The sequence below is a fragment of the Nymphalis io genome, chromosome 20 (assembly GCF_905147045.1).
Source record: "Nymphalis io chromosome 20, ilAglIoxx1.1, whole genome shotgun sequence".
Taxonomy (NCBI): domain Eukaryota; kingdom Metazoa; phylum Arthropoda; class Insecta; order Lepidoptera; family Nymphalidae; genus Nymphalis; species Nymphalis io.
In genome coordinates, this window is record NC_065907.1 from 10,432,148 (window position 1) to 10,451,083 (window position 18,936).

General features: G+C 40.1%; 1 protein-coding gene across 1 annotated transcript in view; it reads left to right on the forward strand.

Moving 5' to 3' along the window:
- Positions 1 to 18,936, forward strand: part of LOC126776298 (protein unc-79 homolog) — a 37,866-nt gene that overhangs the window by 2,886 nt on the left and 16,044 nt on the right. Inside the window, exons 4-29 of the mRNA XM_050498694.1 lie at positions 180 to 341; positions 414 to 584; positions 692 to 784; positions 1,133 to 1,318; positions 3,213 to 3,372; positions 3,613 to 3,685; positions 4,474 to 4,556; positions 5,449 to 5,580; positions 5,891 to 6,016; positions 6,092 to 6,213; positions 6,276 to 6,465; positions 6,553 to 6,652; positions 6,745 to 6,900; positions 7,232 to 7,331; positions 7,589 to 7,719; positions 8,445 to 8,550; positions 8,865 to 8,977; positions 9,049 to 9,216; positions 10,371 to 10,451; positions 11,403 to 11,540; positions 11,666 to 11,812; positions 11,898 to 12,034; positions 16,678 to 16,860; positions 17,082 to 17,238; positions 17,450 to 17,651; positions 17,950 to 18,081. Coding sequence (XP_050354651.1) covers positions 180 to 341; positions 414 to 584; positions 692 to 784; positions 1,133 to 1,318; positions 3,213 to 3,372; positions 3,613 to 3,685; positions 4,474 to 4,556; positions 5,449 to 5,580; positions 5,891 to 6,016; positions 6,092 to 6,213; positions 6,276 to 6,465; positions 6,553 to 6,652; positions 6,745 to 6,900; positions 7,232 to 7,331; positions 7,589 to 7,719; positions 8,445 to 8,550; positions 8,865 to 8,977; positions 9,049 to 9,216; positions 10,371 to 10,451; positions 11,403 to 11,540; positions 11,666 to 11,812; positions 11,898 to 12,034; positions 16,678 to 16,860; positions 17,082 to 17,238; positions 17,450 to 17,651; positions 17,950 to 18,081 — 3,549 coding nt within the window. The remainder of the gene's footprint in view (positions 1 to 179; positions 342 to 413; positions 585 to 691; positions 785 to 1,132; positions 1,319 to 3,212; positions 3,373 to 3,612; positions 3,686 to 4,473; positions 4,557 to 5,448; positions 5,581 to 5,890; positions 6,017 to 6,091; positions 6,214 to 6,275; positions 6,466 to 6,552; positions 6,653 to 6,744; positions 6,901 to 7,231; positions 7,332 to 7,588; positions 7,720 to 8,444; positions 8,551 to 8,864; positions 8,978 to 9,048; positions 9,217 to 10,370; positions 10,452 to 11,402; positions 11,541 to 11,665; positions 11,813 to 11,897; positions 12,035 to 16,677; positions 16,861 to 17,081; positions 17,239 to 17,449; positions 17,652 to 17,949; positions 18,082 to 18,936) is intronic.

The window sequence follows — 18,936 nt, forward strand, 5'->3', positions numbered from 1 at the left end:
TTTAAATGCTTAAAATTAATTAAGACTTGGTTTGTACCACAGATACTAACTGGTGAAGTTAAATAAAAATATGCAGTTATATAATATAAAGTAAAATATAATAAGTGCCCAAAAAAGAGGTAGGAAATAAACAAATGCTAAAATAAGTCGTTTGATAGTAAATATACTTCATATTTTAGGTGTTTTAAAAGATGTCCCAAGATCACCCTTGGAAATGATCCGCGATGCTGACTGCGATGCGGAGAGAATGGGATTATATCCCAATTTAGATTACAAGGGGTTGTTTAATGCAATTTCTCAGCTCGTAGATTCTGCTCCCCACTTACAATATGGAATACAAGGTAATAAATACCCGAAAGCATGGATTTACAGTGTTTTTCCATTGAATTCACATCGATTTTTATGAATTTCAGCATTCGGTCAAGCTGTGCTGCAATGCTTGGGCTGTTTGCTACCTTTCATGGAATATGATATGATTGATAATTTGCCGTATCTAGTGGCATACTGTGTCGCAGTCTTCCCCGCGACATTACACCAGGAAATATTGAACCTACTATGTTACTATATATTACCGTTCACCATAAGTAAGTAAATTGTTCATTCATTTTGTATTAGAGGAATAATTGAAGCCTTCATGATTGTATCTTTTAAGTCAGATTTGTTTTTGAGATAATACGCATAATTTTTCCAGCTCGCCGATACTCGGGATTAGAGGAAGAAAGTGAAGCCTCTCAGTCTGTGGGTGCCATTATAATGATGGTGTTCCAACATTCTAATAACCCTGGTGATATTTTAATTGATATTGAACTTACTGTAAATGAAGACTGGCTAAAAGCCTCTGATATGCAAAAAGTGTTTCATCGAAATTCCTTTTAAATCCAGAAATAAATTTCATGATTGATTAACTAACTATACAATATTATGCCGTATTAAGTGACACGAAAATGTCCCAATTCTGGGCAAAAGCTTGCTCTGATTACGTTGTTCCACTGCACTTGTAGAAGCATGTGGCAGGTTTCCTCACGATGTTATCCTTTACATGCGAGCATATTATATGTAACCGTCTAAAACTCAGTAGAACTAACGTTAATATTGATCCATCTCAGCTCATTACATCGTGTAAACATTCCAGCTCACCACTGCCAGCTGCTGGAATGCCTGATGTCGATGAAGCAGTGGGTGGTGAAGGACCTGCTGTGCGTGATCGCGTACGGCACGTGCGGCGCGCGGGTGTCGGCCGCGAAGCTCCTGTTCTACTACTGGCCACCCTTCGACGCGAAACTCTTCGACAGGAAGGGATTGCTTTGCAAGTTCTCTAGTAAGTCTTCATTTTTATTTATTCGTAAATTGATTAAAATTTTTAGTAAGGGTGAAGATGTTAGGTAAGTCTTTTTAATTAATTATTTTATACTTCAATTAAAAAACGGAAAACAGTTCGGAAATATGCTCAGAACTAATTAACGTGCAAAACAAGTTGTGTCTCTTACAGCTAACTAGCTCATATTATCTGAAATAAGCGAAGCGACGATCTTCAAAAACTCCTTCAATATGTATTGATAAGATTGCGGCTAGTTAGGAAAAATTAATCATTCATTTATTAATGTTGTAACTCTCTCTATTCAATGGAGTCTTTAAATTTAATGTTGGTATTTTACTAGTTTTCGCCTGTGGCTCTGCCCGCGCGGGTATATATTAAAAAAATATGGGTTGTAACTCTCTGTATTCAATGGAGTCTTTAAATTTAATGTTGGTATTTTACTAATTTCGCCTGTGGCTGTGCCCGCGCGGGTATATATTAAAAAAATAGCCTATATGCTTCAAGCTTGCTTCATACATTTCATCAAAATCGGTACAGTGGTTTAGCCGTGGAAGCGTAACGTAGGCAGACAGACAAACAAGCTACTTTAGCTTTAATAATATAGATTTATAATTTGTCATTATTTACTATTTTTATCGATTTATTCACAGAGTTGCACATGTCGTGGTTTTACAAATAGTTGAATTGCAGCTTTTGTTTCATTTTGAAATGTATTTATTTTAATTTTATTTCGTTAAGGGTTTATCATTACAATTTCTACAACTACTAAATACTATTTATACGATATTACTATTTACTAAACAGTACATACTACTACAGCGTGGAAATGCGGCCCGCATTATGGGCAGCTATGCGTCGGGTGGGAATCGGGAGAGAAAAATTTTTTTGACATAGTTATCTTTTGTTAAATTTACAAATTATTTATTGTTAATAGTTGGAAAATTTTTACTAAATATTAAACAGTATAAATGAGATCGAGATTTAGTCGTAAATCGTAGTAAATATTTATTCATAAAGTAAGCTTTGCTTTTCAAACACGCAATAATGCATAGAACACAATTACATTTATTGCTAATTAATATTCGTTAGGATCTAAACCTTATTCAAAATGTTTTTGTTGAGTTCATTCGCACTTGATTATTGATCGGCATATTAATTGGGTGTAGGTCTCTAGTCCTTGTGTATAAGTGATTGTGTGAAAAAGATGGAGAAATATGAAAGACGCTATCTCATTTTTGACGGGGATCGGTCATTAAAGTCCTTTAATAAAACTATCAGCTGTCTTCGTTAATATTAAGAATTGTAAAGGTTTTTATAGTAACTTCTGTTCATGAACTACTTATCATTTATTATAATATATAATATAATAATCCTGGGACATTTTTCACACACACATCTGATCCCTAATTAAGCTTGTACAGAGCTATGGAAACCAGACAACTGATATACTACATATACTATTTTTTTTCTAAATACATATTTATATAGATAATTACACCCAAACTCAGGACAAATTGACATGTACATGCACACAAATATCTGTCCTGGTTGGGAATCGAACCCACAACCTTCGACATGAAAGGCAAGCATCCACCAACCACACTAACCGGCTCGTCGAATTTATAACTGCACTTAATGCACTTTTAGAGTGATATGAATGTGTAGAAGTGAACAACGTAAGGCCTTATGGTCCTACTGAAATGATGTATTCGCAACGTTTGTAGTCAACACTGGATGGTTTTAAATCTTAAGATATGAAAATTGTCTCATTCATGAATAATGAATATTGTTTTAATTATAATTAATAAGAAAACCGAATAGTTATAAATATTTGGCGAACGCATGCGACTAAGTCCGCTTCAGAGCGCGTATAGCTGTAGCGTGTGGTGCGCAGACGACCTGGTGCCGTTCCTGTGCCAGCGCGACCTGTGCGGCAACGCGGGCGCGGCCGAGGCGGCCAAGGTGTGCTACGACCACTGCATCAGCGTCACCTTCGCCTCCGACACACCGCCCCCGCTCTACCTGTGCATCGAGTGCGCCAACGAGATACACAGGTGCACACGCACGCACACACGCACACACGCGCGCACGCATGCAGCATCACCTCCCCACTACATCTGTTATACACTATGATTACGACTTTCTTAATAAAAACTAATTTGCAACTCAACTAAGACAATTCAAATGATCAGCAGATGTCATTGGCGGGGGGCGCCTAGACATGTCTAGAGAGGCCGTAAATAACGTCTGATTCCTCAAATATATATATATATTGTATGTATATTTATTTACAGGGAACACCCCAACCAACGTTTCCACGACATCCTACATCCTCAGCAGCAGGTTTCTATGGTTTGTGAGAACAAGGTATGTGGTAGACGGGTATTTTGTCAAAATGCCTTTTATATGTCTGGCAAAAAAAGATTGTAATTTTAAAGTATTGACAACAATAACAATATAATTTTGGTTCACTTTTAAGATACGAAAAATATAAAATGGATTTGAAACATTATATAGATTCTTCCGAAAAGAATTGCAAAGAAACACATTTTTTTATAGAATAGGAAGGCGGACGAGCATATAGGCCACCTGATGGTAAGTGGTCACCAACGCCCATAGTCATTGGCATTGTAAGAAATGTTAACCATCGTTTACATTACCAAACTTGAGAACTAATATGTTATGTCACTTGTGCCTGTAATTACACTGGCTCAGTCACCCTTTAAACCAGAACACAACAATACCAAATACTGCTGTTTTGCGGTAGAATATCTGATGAATGGGTGGTACCTACCTAGACGAGCTTGCACAAAGCTCTCAACCACCAGTATACATAATAACAAACATAATAAATGCCCTTTGTTGAACTATAGTGAGTCCTCCTGTTCAGCTCCTTTCACCTTACCCTTCTTATACTCCTTACCTTGCCCTCGTACACTTATTTTATTCTATCATCCTGACTGAATGTTCCGTTTCTTTATGAATGTCATGAAAAACAAACCTAGGTTCATGTTCATTTACCTCCGAAGGTGCTAGCATTTCCTTAAGTCCCGCTAGTGAGAGAATACCTTTCGTCCATTCGATGATGGACCCGTCATTAACTACATTTAACATAATAAATATATGTATGTTGCATGTTATATTATGTTTTCCAGAACTGTCGCTCAACAGATAAGGCCGCTTACTCGATTTGCTTCTCAAACGAGTGTGCGAGTTACAACGGCAACCATCCTATCAGGTAAAATTAAAAAAGTATATATATTTTATTTTGTAGAATATTTTTCGTACTTCTGCTTAATCTTAACACCGGCCGACAAGGCGGGGGCGGCTAGTGCAGAACCTTCTTCCCGACTGCACTTCCTGACGTCGTTGCGTTTGGTTTACTACCACTTATCATCAGGTGGTCAATTGCCTTCCCGGCAATGTAAAAAAATAATAATAATACCAAATCAAGTCGACATCGATCCAGTTTACGCTTTTCTAAAAAAAGTTTCAAGTTCAAGGCTAGTCACAGAGTCAATTAGGTCAATTGAGTATTTCAGAGAAGAAATAAAAATATAATATGCAGATATTAGTAAGATGTTTTCATTTAACGCTTTAATAATAATTATATATTATTCAATAATAATGGACTAAATGATGCTTTTACATAATATATTAATATTTTCTTAATTATTATTATTATTTTTTTATTTATTTATTTATAATAGCACACTTAAAACATACATATAAAGCATCGAAAAGATTAATTTATAAAACAATAATAGTATATCTGATATGCATGTCAATTACAAGTGTACATACATACACTTCAAGATTCATCTCATCAAATTCAAATTAAAAGTAACAAAAAATCATCAGTAATTTTAAAAAAATGTCAAAATTAAATAATAAATAATGTCATTATTATAATAAAAAATCAATTGGTGAAATCATAATTAAAAATTATTAAAAGTATTAATTAAAACGAATCATGCATTTTATAATAATTAAGTAACATATTTCTAAAGATTGTTAAATTTTCAGTCCATTCCAGGATTACCCGACATTTCCCTTGTTGGGATTATTTCCTTATCCAGAAATTCTCCTATCACCAAGTTATATCTAATCTTAAAAAAAAATTCTTGCAGATACTGCCATCAGTGCCATGGTAACCGACACAACAGTCGCCGTGGTGGTGACCACGTGGTGCACACGAGGCTACCACCGGCTTGGCAGATGGATAGTGACATGCAGACTAATCTTGTAGAGGCAATTATTAGGTGGGTGTCCCATGTTGTGTTGTTGTTGTAGTTGCGAAGGTGGCATATCATCAATATTAAGTCAATATACCTCGTCTGCGCTGCCACCCTTTAAAATAAATAAAATTTCATTCCGTGATTAATTAATTATTTCGCTAGTCGTGATTAAGTAATTATTTCTAGTCAAGTTTGCGTTAAAAATGGGTCCTACAGGTTAGGATCGAACCTGCTGCTTTCACAATGCTGACAGTTTGTAGAATGCTTGCGCCTGTAATATATTGACGCTTTCAACGCTCCGATGTTGCTTTAGCGTGTGTATTTTATTGTCCAGCCTCTTGAAAGAAGCGAAACCGAACAACATGGAGGATCCCGACGTTGTCGTCGACCGAATGAAGGCACCGCTGCACGTCGACCTCCCGGACCCGATATCCATCGAAGACAGACAGCTGCTCGGAAGGTGAGAGGGGTAGAGGCCCGTTGGATTCGGTAGAAAAAACATAAGGAATATCTTAACGGCTTGTCCGATTTTTAGATACGGAGTATGGCTGATGGTCGGCCTGTGCACCCCGAACCCCGACACGCCCGACGAGGTGCTCGGGCGCCTGCTGTCGGTGCTCTTCCACTGGTTCCACGTGACGTCGTACTCCTACAGCGGTACGTGCGCGCGCGCGTGTGTGTGTGTGTGTGTGTGTGTGACTGAGGTGCGACTGTCGCAGGGGAGACGGCGAGCACGGTGGAGAAGCTGAAGGTGGAGCACGTGTGCCCGTGGCTGCGCGACATCGCGGAGCGGCACCGCGGCGTGCTGGTGGCGTGCCTGCTGCCGCACCCGCCGCAGCACACGCGCCAGGCCGGCCACTGGGACACGCTGGCCTCCAAGGCGCACCACCTGCGCGACGGCCTCAACAGGTGAGCTCTCTTCCAACACTGTTTCTCTACTCTATATCGTCTTCGCATTAGCACAGATATTATTGTATTTCTTTATTCATATTGCAGGCTGTACTGCTTAATCCCCTACGGATTAATAACTCAGTCCATATGGGACTACATCATGCCCGCTTGGATGGAAGCGATATGCACTGACGTACCCGAATCTGTATGTCTAATTTTTTTATTTACAAACATGACGAGGCTCGAAAGTTGACTAATCGTAAGAAGTTTTGACAAACCTGATTGATCTTTCCACAGGAATTACTAGAGCTGAAAATAGCGTTGACTAAGGTCCTGGAACCGGATTGTAGCATGGTGGGCATGGACGAACGTAACTTGTACAACTTCGCTACACTCAAAGTGACGGACAAACCGCAACCGGACACGGTGTTGCCAGTGCTAGAATGGTTTCAGGTCTGTAGCATATATTATTGTTTAGTCTATACCAATGGCGAGAGGAGTAAAGATAAATAAACAAAGACCTTGAAGTGAAATTGGTATAAATCTAAAATAGTTTATGGTATTCATTATGAATTTGTGAAAAAATGGCGTTTTTAAATGTCAAGTCATGTGGAAGTGTATTATAAATAAAGAAATATTAATCCAACCGTTTGTAGTGAATAATACAGTGGAGCTATCGGCGAATCGCTTGTAATATGTAAATCTATGTTTTTTCTATTATTGCCTTTGGTATTAGTAAATTAATAAACATGTGTAGATATTCATGTAGTTTATTGATTTTCAGACAGTATCATTTCTGGAGGTGAAGATCCCGCTGACAACGTTATTCGATCTCTTCAGTCATTGCGTTGTAAACTTGCCTGAGAAGATTTGTAAACCGCCGGGTATGATGCACAAAAAATATAGTTTTGAATCGATTTACATATTCTAAGTACTTTGTATTCTAAATAATCTTGGGATTTTTTTGGAATTAAATTGATTTGTGATGTTATGTGAATATTTCTTAGCTGATGTCTATGGGCTGTGGTAAGCACTTACCATAGGATATCCCATTAGCCAGTGATTTAGAAGCTGGCATATTTTAATAATATTTAAAATTTTGACAATGCCGAATAACTTAATTGCAAAATAATTGTTTTAGGAGATAATAAACCAAAAACCGAGAGCAACGAACCACTGCCCGAAGAAAAGACGAACGAAATGAAAGACGATGAGACCAAACCGCAGAATCTTACCTGCTGCATTCTTATGCTAGATATTATATTGAAACAGGTATTAAAACTTCTTTATGTATTTATCATGGAAAGCAAATTTTTGTTTGATAATTTGAAATTAAATAAAATGTTTTGTAAACTTATTGAAGAATGTCCTTTTAAGTATAAAATATTTCTATAAATGAAAAAGACTTGCAAAAATATTTCTTAGTAAAGTCTAACATGTGACATCACTTTACCTAAACGATTTGCTTAATCCCAACATTAAAATACAATTGTATTAATTGTCACCGTGGGTTCTACCGAGGAACCGGCGAATAGAAACGAAATAGAACCATTTAAAAGTTGACAAAAAAGTGATACTAAAATTTATTTCAACAATAACATACGAAAGAGTTGATGATAAAAGACTCACTACGAATATATCAATTCAAGCAAATTATAATTTATGAAAAATTCTCTTCCATTACGGTAAAATAAAATTTACACTACTTGTAAATGACGAAAAAACAAAATAAAAAATTCTATGATATAGCGACAAACGGATGCACCGAACTAGGAATAGGATAGGACCTATGATTAAATAATTTGTGGGACGACGAGGTCAATTGTACCAAATGACGTCACACGCAAGTTACGCCTAGTGATTCCGCCCTAAAACACTTAAATTTAAACAACTGATTTGTTGTACGGTTTTAATAGTATATTTGTTTTGGTATCTATTTTAATTCCATTAAGTTATATAATTTTAAACTTCATGGAATTTCTTCGTTTAATTTTAAGATGGAGCTACAGCACCTTCGCATTAATATCCAGAACGTCAGTAGTGAAGCGACGAGGCTCCTACGTCTGATGTTGAAGTCGAACCAAATGAATACCATCGAACATGGTAAGTGAAAATAATCGTTTTAGTTACATACGAAGAAATGTTACTACTATAAGTATACCTGAGGAATATAAGTTGACCTAAGATTGGGACCTATAGAACTCCCGAATTGTTAAAAATTTGTTTTTAAAATCATTACTATGCCGAAATTGAGTTTTTAACGAATTTAATACTCTTAGTAAAATAATAAAGAAACGCAAATTATATTTTTAAGGGCATACTAAGCTTAGTAAAAGCGACAAGTCTCCTTTCAGTCGGGGACTTGTGTCAGTTTGTCGATAAGCAGTAGATAGCACGTGTCCTCTGTCGCGTCGCAGCGGAGTGCCGCTCGGGCGGCGCGTGCGCGTACTGCGAGGCGGCGGCGCTGTGCCACCAGCTGGCCGTGCGCCTCGTGCGCCGCCTGGCGCCGCGCGCGCCCGCGCTGCGCGAGGTGGGCCGGCGCCGCCACCCGCGACCCGCGACCCGCACGCGCACGCACACGCTGACGACCGCTCCCCGCAGGCGCCCGGCGACGACTGGGCGGAGCCGGCCACGCGCGCGTCGGAGGACGAGCGCAGCAAGTCGGGCGACGTGCCGCCCGCCGACGCGCCGCCGCACGCGCCGCACGCGCCGCCGCTGGCGCTGGCCGACCGCGCCACCGTGGGCGGCGTGCTCGTGCACATGCCGCATGTCAGTATGGGCCGCGGGGCCTCTGCCACCCGAGCGGTGCGGGCCTCTCGGTGCTAAAGCGGGGTAGCCGGGAGACGCCGTTTCGGCGAATCTGAGATCCAATTTTCTTGACGACATTTTAATTTTAAACGAACGCTCTCAATCGTGACGGAAGGGCCCGACGATAATTCGTATGCGATAAACACTTTGCTAAAGATATCTCTGATGTCCTTTAAAATTTTACTTAAGGTAGAAATTAGTTGCGTCCTATCACTGTGATTGAAAATATAAACATTGGCATCGCTTTACCCATCCCTCTGTGTGTCACGTGATACTAATGATTTCGTTAAAATTATATACATTATTGAATTATTTTTCTTCGAAATTTAATTATGAAAATATATTTGTAGCTTGATGGCTGCATGTTTGAGTATGGTCGTTCCTACATTTTCCAAATTTAAATAAGGGTCTAGGAGAATTGTATTCTCAAAATTGACTATTCTTTTTCAAATTGAAATTATATACGTACGTCTTTAAAATCTAATGAACTTAATGTGGGAGCGATTTCGAGACCGCTGCTAATTTATTTATGATATATATTATGTGTGTTAGAAAATATTTTGTTAATAGCAACACCGTTATAGATGAAATTCTTAAAATACAACCTGTTTTTTTTTTTAAATAAATTTGTATGTTTAAAAGCTGTTCAGAATTTAAAAATAGAATTCACTGAACCACTATCGTCTAATTCTTCAATTTCTAATATTATAATTGACTTTTTTTTTTAATTTATTTTAGCAAACAGTATGTAAATACAGCTTTGTGCATGCTTTATGCCATATTAAATACCATTTAAGCATGTATAGTTTTCTTACACATAGAACTGTGTTGCTATTACAAAATAAAGTTTGATTATGAACAAAATAGTTTTTAAATTAAATAATTTTGTATAAATATCATATATTTTGTTCGTAAACAGACACACGATAAATTACCACTAAATAATGTCTCTGAGAACGACCGTAGTATTCCAATTGTAGATTCTAATATATATATCTTTCTAGTGACATAATCAGGAGTGTTCTATAATTTAGTGTCGTTCGAAGAGCTAGTTACCTCCTATGTCCGAGATGTCTGGGGCGAGGCTAGAGCGTATGTATATAATAGATGTATAGTTTGTTCATTTCATGCAACTGTCACTAATAAGCGACGTCGGTTCGGACGCCACACTGACTAAATCGTCAGGCGATACTCAAGTACGTTTTGACCTCTTTTATTATTTTGCTTCATTCGCGTCGTTGTCATTTTTTGTTTACATTGGTGTTATTCTAATGTCTTCATATTTAATATAATAATTTTCATAACAATCATCTTTGTTATCTCCTTTAATGTTTTTATTATTTTTATTTTTTTCACAATCAGCCTTAAAAAAATATGTTATCGACATATTGCTATTACATTTTATATATTTACAAAAGCTACTCGTAAACTGTGGTTTATAACTCGTTTTAATGATAATTTGTTGATTTTAATATTTTTTGATGTATTTTACGACTTGATGTTAAAATTAGCTTTTTCATGTACATTTATTCTATCCATAAAATTTATTTGATAAACATTAAGAATAACACTAATTACTATTTATGACTTCACTTTGAATATTGTTTATATAAAAAATCTTCAGAGAGAGGTCTCTTTCCAAAAATTTACAGGAATGTCCTTTTTTTAATTGATGATTTTTTATTAGAGTAGATTTAAAAAAAAATGCTGCATTTCTAGAACAATCCTATTAAAAGCAATGTAAAAATCAATAACATAAAAATATCGTTAACATAGTTTTGACTACATATAATATCATACATAGTAATATATGTAATAAAAAAACACGTACATTTAGCTATAGGTAAACAAACAGAAATTTAATTTATTCATTTTTGAACGCAGCCATGCTATGTATTCATAAAATGAACACATTAAAATGATTCATATATAGAAACATGAATTTAGACCTTTTTGTGTAATGCTTCAGAATTCATTACAATATAGTCGATTTTTATGGCTTAGCTTTTAGACTTTAAATGTAACAATTAATTCAAAATATCTGTATACGTTGAGTACATACTAAATCACAGTCATCGTTGCCACGACGTAGAGCAGAGTAGATCATTATTGCATGTATAAGTATGAACGTGATTGGGTGGCGCTAGATAATGACGGCGACGGTGGAGACGATCACGGAGCAGCTGGACATGGCGGTGTCACTGCCGCCGCCCGAACAGCCACCCGTGGCCACCGCGCACTTCGTCACGCTCACCGACACCGACGTGGCCACCGCCACGGCCAACGTGAGTAGCTTCTTCATCATCATCCATTTCTTGTCCACTGCTGGACACAGGCCTCCCCATTGGCAGCTAAGTTTTCTCTGTGTTTGAATTACCAACTGTGAAAAATAATTATTTATTTCTTCAAGGTGTCTACCCCAAACCTATTAGGTGATCACGATGGTGAATCAGTAGAAGAAGATATGACAAATTTTTGGCCCACTTCTGCCGGAAAATTTCACTTTTGCATTGAGGAGTTACCTCAAGAGCTGCAGTACATACATCAGTTACTGCAGGTATATAAGTGTGGTAATATAATGAGACCAAAATTTGATTCAATTTAGCGTTTGTAATAAAAAAGTCCAATTTGTGGTTTTATAGGAGCTAAAGAATACGAAGCGGCCTGATGTCCTATATCACCTACTTCAGTGTCTACAAGTTCTTGTTTTGAACACCGACGCGCTCGCTGAACACAAAGGGTTTTTAATATGGTGTCAGGAGAACCTACTTATTGATAAGTAAGTTTTGGTTAATATTTTATTATATAATGTAACTAGCAGTTGCCCGCGGCTTTGCTCGCGCTTAAGTGTAAGTTAAGGATAAAAGATTGTTTGGAATCTGGATGGGTCTGTGATTTTAAAGCATGAAATGAAGTGATGAATGAAGTTCTCACTATAATCAATGCCGGCCATCTTTAACGATTGTAATGGAGAAGCACACTTTAATAAGGAACTATATATTTAAAATTCTAATGATATATTCTTATGGATGGTATTCTTGGAAAGAAAACTACCTTACTTCGAGCACATCCTATAATAAATCTGTAGGAAATGAGGCTCATAGTGTGGTAAAGCTTCGAGAGTACAATTTAAGTGGTACACCTGTCTTTTTATTTCGAATGTCAAATCAACAATGACAATCAATTATGACGGTGATTAGTAACTCAATCATGCGTATTCTTCTTTCTAATGTCAAACGAAAACTGACAATCCATTATGACAGTGATTGGTAAAACAATCATGTGTCTTTTTCTTTCGAATGTCAAATCAGCAATGACAATCAATTATGACGGTGATTAGTAAATCAATCATGCGTATTCTTCTTTCTAATGTCAAATGAAAACTGACAATCCATTATGACAGTGATTGGTAAAACAATCATGTGTCTTTTTCTTTCGAATGTCAAATCAGCAATGACAATCAATTATGACGGTGATTAGTAAATCAATCATGCGTATTCTTCTTTCTAATGTCAAATGAAAACTGACAATCCATTATGACAGTGATTGGTAAAACAATCATGTGTCTTTTTCTTTCGAATGTCAAATCAGCAATGACAATCAATTATGACGGTGATTAGTAACTCAATCATGCGTATTCTTCTTTCGAATGTCAAATAAATAATGACAAGCAATTGTGACAGTGATTATTAAAAAAATCATGTATCTTTTTCTTTCGAATGTCCTTCCGTCCGGCGGATCAGTATATTTTCCTTTTTGGCAAACATTTGGGAAAACACGCCTCCATACTTTGCCCATCCCTATCGTGGCAATACGTCACTCGCTTCACGTCTTTTTTCCTTATTTTTCCAAATGGTAGCGCAAATAAGAAATAACGGTCGTTCAGCGGTGCACACCCCCACCATACCCACGCTGTTTGAGGTCGAGTTCTCTAACATCCGAGGACTCCACGCTAACCTCAACGCTGTCCACCACCATCTCGAGACAGCACGGCCAGCAATGTTGTTTCTCACGCAGACGCAAATACTCCGCCCTGCCGACACCAGCTACCTTAACTATCCCGGCTACATGCTTGAAGAATCTTTTAAAGCGAAAGCCGGAGTATGCTTGTTCGTCAGGGCGGATGTTTGTTGTCACTGATTGCGCTGCTTGGAGGACCCCTCCTTCTCCATGTTAGTGGTACGTGTGGACCTGGTTCGTCAGAGTCGAGTCTACGTGTGCCTCTACAGATCCCACAATGGTGACTTGGAGACAAGCCGATTATTCGACCATCTTAGTCGGGTGGCAGATGCTGCGCAAGAGCAGTTTCCTAACGCGGAATTGGTGTTTTTGGGGGATTTTAATGCTCACCATGAATCATGGTTGAAATCCCTCAAAACTGACCATGCTGGAAGAACTGCCCATGCTTTTGCTCTCACACACGACTTGACCCAACTGGTTGATCTGCCCACCAGGATCCCAGACATTGATGGGCAAGCGCCTTCTCTACTGGATCTTCTGCTGACTTCTCACCCGGTGGAATATCAGGTTGTGGTTCAAGCTCCACTTGGTTCTTCGGATCACGGCCTTATATCTACCAAAGTGCCACAGGCCAAGCTGCCGCCATCAGCGGTATGCAAACGTCGCGTTTGGCACTATAAGTCGGCAGATTGGGACGGTATGCGCGATTACTATGCGTCAGTCCCTTGGAAGGAACGTTGCTTCAGTGGGAATGACCCGACAGCTAGTGCCGCTGCTGTTGCTGATGAGATCATGTTAGGAATGGAATACTACATTCCTAGCTCAGATCTCATCAATAGGGGTACGCGTAACCGTTGATTCACGCGTGAATGTGCCGACGCTGTATCATCTAAGCAGGCGGCATATCGCGCGTGGATCAACGGCTGCATTAGCGGGGCATCTAACATTGACTCACTGAAAGCAAACTACAATAAAAATTCCAAGTCCTGTAGGAAGGCATACACGAGAGCGGATGCACAGCGCATTGTACAGATTGGTCATGACCTTATTTCGCATCCTAGGGGCTCCCGTAGCTTCTGGCGTCTGACCAAGTGTGTGCAAAACAATTTCTGCCAACCTTCGCTGCCACCGCTCAGAAATCCGGACGGATCGCTAGCTCACAGTCCGCAGGAGAAAGCCGACCTCCTGGCTAAACTCTTTGCCGACAACTCGGTGATCGATGATTGTAGTGCGCAGCCACCAACAATACCTTCATGTAGCCACACGATGCCTGACATCAAAATCAGGCAACGTGATGTGCGTGCGGAGCTGCAATCACTCGATATACGGAAAGCTAGCGGTCCCGATGGAATACCAGCCATTGTGCTGAAGAAGTGCGCGGCGGAGCTGTCTCCTGTGTTAACGCGCCTGTTCCAACTTTCTCTCTCTTCGGGATGTATGCCGGAGGCTTGGAGAAGAGCTAATGTGCAAGCGGTTCCCAAAAAAGGGGATCGGTCTGACCCGGAAAATTATCGGCCAATAGCTATCACCTCAGTACTTTGTAAGGTGATGTAACGGATTTTAAACAACCAACTGATCCATTACCTAGAAGATCACTGTCTAATTAATGATCGTCAGTACGGGTTTCGACCAAAACGGTCCACAGGTGATCTTCTAGCGTACGTAACACACCTCTGGGGTGAAGCTATCGACAAGCATGGAGAATCGTTGGCTGTCAGCCTCGATATCTCCAAGGCTTTCGACAGGGTCTGGCACAGAAGTCTTCTCTCCAAGCTGCCGGCATATGGTCTGCCTGCTCAGCTATGCACCTGGATTGCCAGCTTCCTATACAAGCGTAGCCTTCGTGTTTTAGTAGATGGTTGCGCTTCACAATTCTATGTAGTGAATGCTGGCGTCCCCCAGGGATCTGTGCTATCTCCCACACTCTTTCTTTTGCATATCAATGATATGCTTTCCCTTGGGAACATACATTGCTATGCAGATGATAGTACAGTGCATGGTGGATACCACGGACGCGCAGTGGCTGGGCGGGCTGAAACTGAGGAGAGGCGGGAGAATCTTGTCATTGAACTCGATAGGACGTTAGAGCTCATTGCCAAATGGGATCCTGATAATCGTGTTGAGTTTAATGCCAAGAAAACACAGGTATGCGCTCTCACAGCGAAAAAGTCACCATTTTACCCTCATCCCTCCCTCTGTGGCATACCGCTGATGATACAAAGCAAAATCGCCATGCTGGGGATGGACGTTCGCTGCGACCTTAGTCCAAGGGATTACATCGAGGCTATTATAAAAACAGCTTCACGAAAACTCGGAGTTCTGAACAAGGTGCGGCGTTTTTTCACGCCACAACAACTGTGCCTGTTATACAAAACACAGGTACGGTCTTGCGTTGAATATTGCTCGCACCTTTGGGATGGCTCCGCTAAGTACCTAATGGAGGCCTTGGACCGGTTGCAGCGACGTGCAGTACGCATTATTGGCGACGTAAAGGTCACAAACACCCTTGAACCTTTACAATTGCGTCGCGAGATAGCAGCACTGAGCGCTTTCTATCGTCTGTATCACGGCGAGTGCTCTGAGGAATAATTCTCTCGAATTCCTGCTTCCCCCTTCCTTCTTAAGTCCACGCGAGCTGGTTCTCGATGTCACCGCCTAACTGTGACATCAATTCCATCGCGCACAAAGAAATTTGGCAACTCCTTTCTTTGTCGCACTACCAAAAAATGGAATTCCTTACCAGCTCACGTGTTCCCCTCCTCTTACAACCCGGGTTCCTTCAAACGAGGCGTGAAGAGGCATCTTGCGGGCCGGCAAGGCGGGGACGGCTAGTACAGAACATTCTTCCCGACTGTACTGGCCGTCGTCGCGTTTGGACTCTACTACCACTTACCATCAGGTGGAGTTGAGTCATTTGCCATCCCGGGGCATATAAAAAAAAAAATATATGTACATATATACATACAAAAACGTTTTAACCCTTCAAAATAAAAAAAAATATAACTGGCCAATTGTTTGGGTGGAATTTCTAAAAACTTTGAAATATATGTTTATCAATTCAATCAAGAAACACAAATAGTAAATTTCAAGCAGATCAAGTAATTTTTTTTTTCATTTTTACACTAATGTTTCCAACCTATTTCTCTCGCTGACTTTGTAAAAACGACGAAATACGTATGAATTTATTTTTTCTCAGAAGCTTTAATATTAAATATCATTCTTCTTACATCAGAAATGACGGTGTCCACATATTTATTTATTTCTAACCAGAAGATTGTGATGATATGGAAATTTCATGCTTCCTACTCTCGGCTTTACGTTGATGAGTCAGCCAAGACAAGTCATTATATATTTCATCTGTTGATACATTGGCAACGTCAGAAAGGCTAATGGTTTTTGCTTATAATTCATAATATGGTCGCGTGTTCTCACTAACCTCCCCTGTGTGGGCTCGCTGCGCAGCCTGTGGAACGTGTGCGACGCGGCGCAGTCGCACATCAGCTCGGTGGCCGTGCCGGTGCTGCTGCACTGCGTGACGCTGGCGGGCGGCGCCGACGTGTTCTGTGCGCTCGTGCGTGACGCCTTCCACCACTCCGACCCCACAAAACGCTTCACCGCCGTCGAGAGGGTCACCATGCTCATCAGGTGAACTGACGACTTGAATAAACTGCCTGACAAAATTTTATTTTTCAAGTAGCAGATTACTTATTCTCCATTATGACTCTTTAATGACTACTAAAATTAAACGACTAATATCATTCTCAAGTAAGTAAGTAATTTTTAAGAATCAATTCTGTTTTTTATCAGTATTGTAACAACCAATATTATAATGCTAACAATATACCTTCGTATTATTTCCAACGCAGGTTCATGGACGGCTCCCCCATAAAGTCAAGTTTGCCGCTGCAAACAGCGCTGGCTACTGCATTCTGCTACCTCATCTCGAGTATGGACGATATCAGCGTGTACGTCGCGCAGCGCGCCACACTCTACATCGGCACTATACACGATAATGCCATTGATGTATATATGTTTTTTGTTTTTTAACCTAAAATATTTGTTAACCTAAAATATTTATTTTTCATAACACATTTACGAAAAGTGCCTATAAAGTCATCTCGGTCGAGTTAATAGCAATCAATTGAGTTAGGCAATTGTGATCAGTAAAAGTATTTGCACTCGTAATTGTTTAGGTACACAAAATGAATGCTAGATTTCGTCGATTTGTCACCAGCTGCTGCTCTACTGTCTGGAGACGCAGTTCGACTTGGTGGTAGTCGACCGGCCGATGATCCTGCAGGCCGTCTACCAGCTGCACAACACCCTCAGCGACAGACGCATCCTCACCTGGGAGTTCTTCCTCAATCGATTCGAGGCCCTGTTCCTGGAGGCGCAGATCGATTCGAACAAGAACGCCGACGCGTCGAACACGAGAGGTGAGTCGGCGGAGGCGGCGAGGTATCAGTATTCGGTCCGTGAAAGCGAAGTAAGCGAGCAGAGTACAGTGTGGCAGCTAGTGTCCATAGCGAGTGTCGTGGTGTCGGAGCGACTAAGGCGCGTGTCCCGCAGCGCGGCCGCCGGCGGCGCGGCGCGCGGCGGGGCGCCGGCTGCGCACCGCGTCCGCGCCCGCCGCCGTGCCGCCGCCCGCCCGAGGTGACGTGCCGCCCCCCTCGCCCGAGGGAGCTCCGCGGGGCCGCTCGCCGCCGGAGGCCTAATGTGTCTGTGTGCGCGCAGGCGGCGAGCGCGACAAGGTGTACTCGCGGCAGTACTCGGCGCCGCTGCTGAAGCGCAAGACGTCGCGCTTCGGGCTCGGCCTCGGCCTGCTGCCGCACGCGCCGCCCGCCCCGCGCGCCGCCAACGCGCAAGGTGAGCGCCGATTCTAAATCTTGGATTAAAAATGGTCCAGAGCTGACTTTTCTCGCCAACCCATTTATGTAAGAAATATTTCAGAGATTGAAAGAGAGTCATCAATCGGTATAGGACATTGTCGACATTTTGTTTTGAGATTTGTAGAGATGACTTCAGCGAGCGATACTCATGTTTATTACTTAGCATATAAAGCGTCATTAATATAAATAGAAAAGAAAATTGGCCCCAGAGTAGATACCCTATAGACACCCACAACCGTAAACATGAAATTTCTTTTTATTTAAATTAATCATCTGATCTCGATTGGTCAGATACGAAATTAGAATACATGTATGTATGTGTTGCAATACATGGTTACAAAATATCTAGCAAGTTAAGTTGTAGGCTCCTGATTTGTATGCTTATTTCTGTATATTAATTATCTTTACAGAAATACCCCACTATTTCTTCATCATCTCATCACATTTCTATCATCTTCATCTTTAAATTACTTCTATAATTTTAATATCTAATGAACTTAAATATTAGTTAACTTAAAGTTAATTAAAACATAATTGATGTTATAATGAATAACTTATTTATGTTAGTATATTAAGAAAACTTTAGCCTGAGTAAAGTATATCCAAATCAAAAAATAATTTAAAACTCAATAGAACATTAATATATTTTCTTTTCAAATATATATAATTGGAATCTTAACCAGTTGGCAAATCTAGTTAGACATAAATATAAAATAAAATAAGTTTTGTTTTCGTTGCCGTTCCTGTCCACATCGCCCAACGTCGCTCGCTCGCTCATACAATTTCGCCTGTATTTTCGCGTTATTCTTGATTTTATTTATATTTCGGTTAG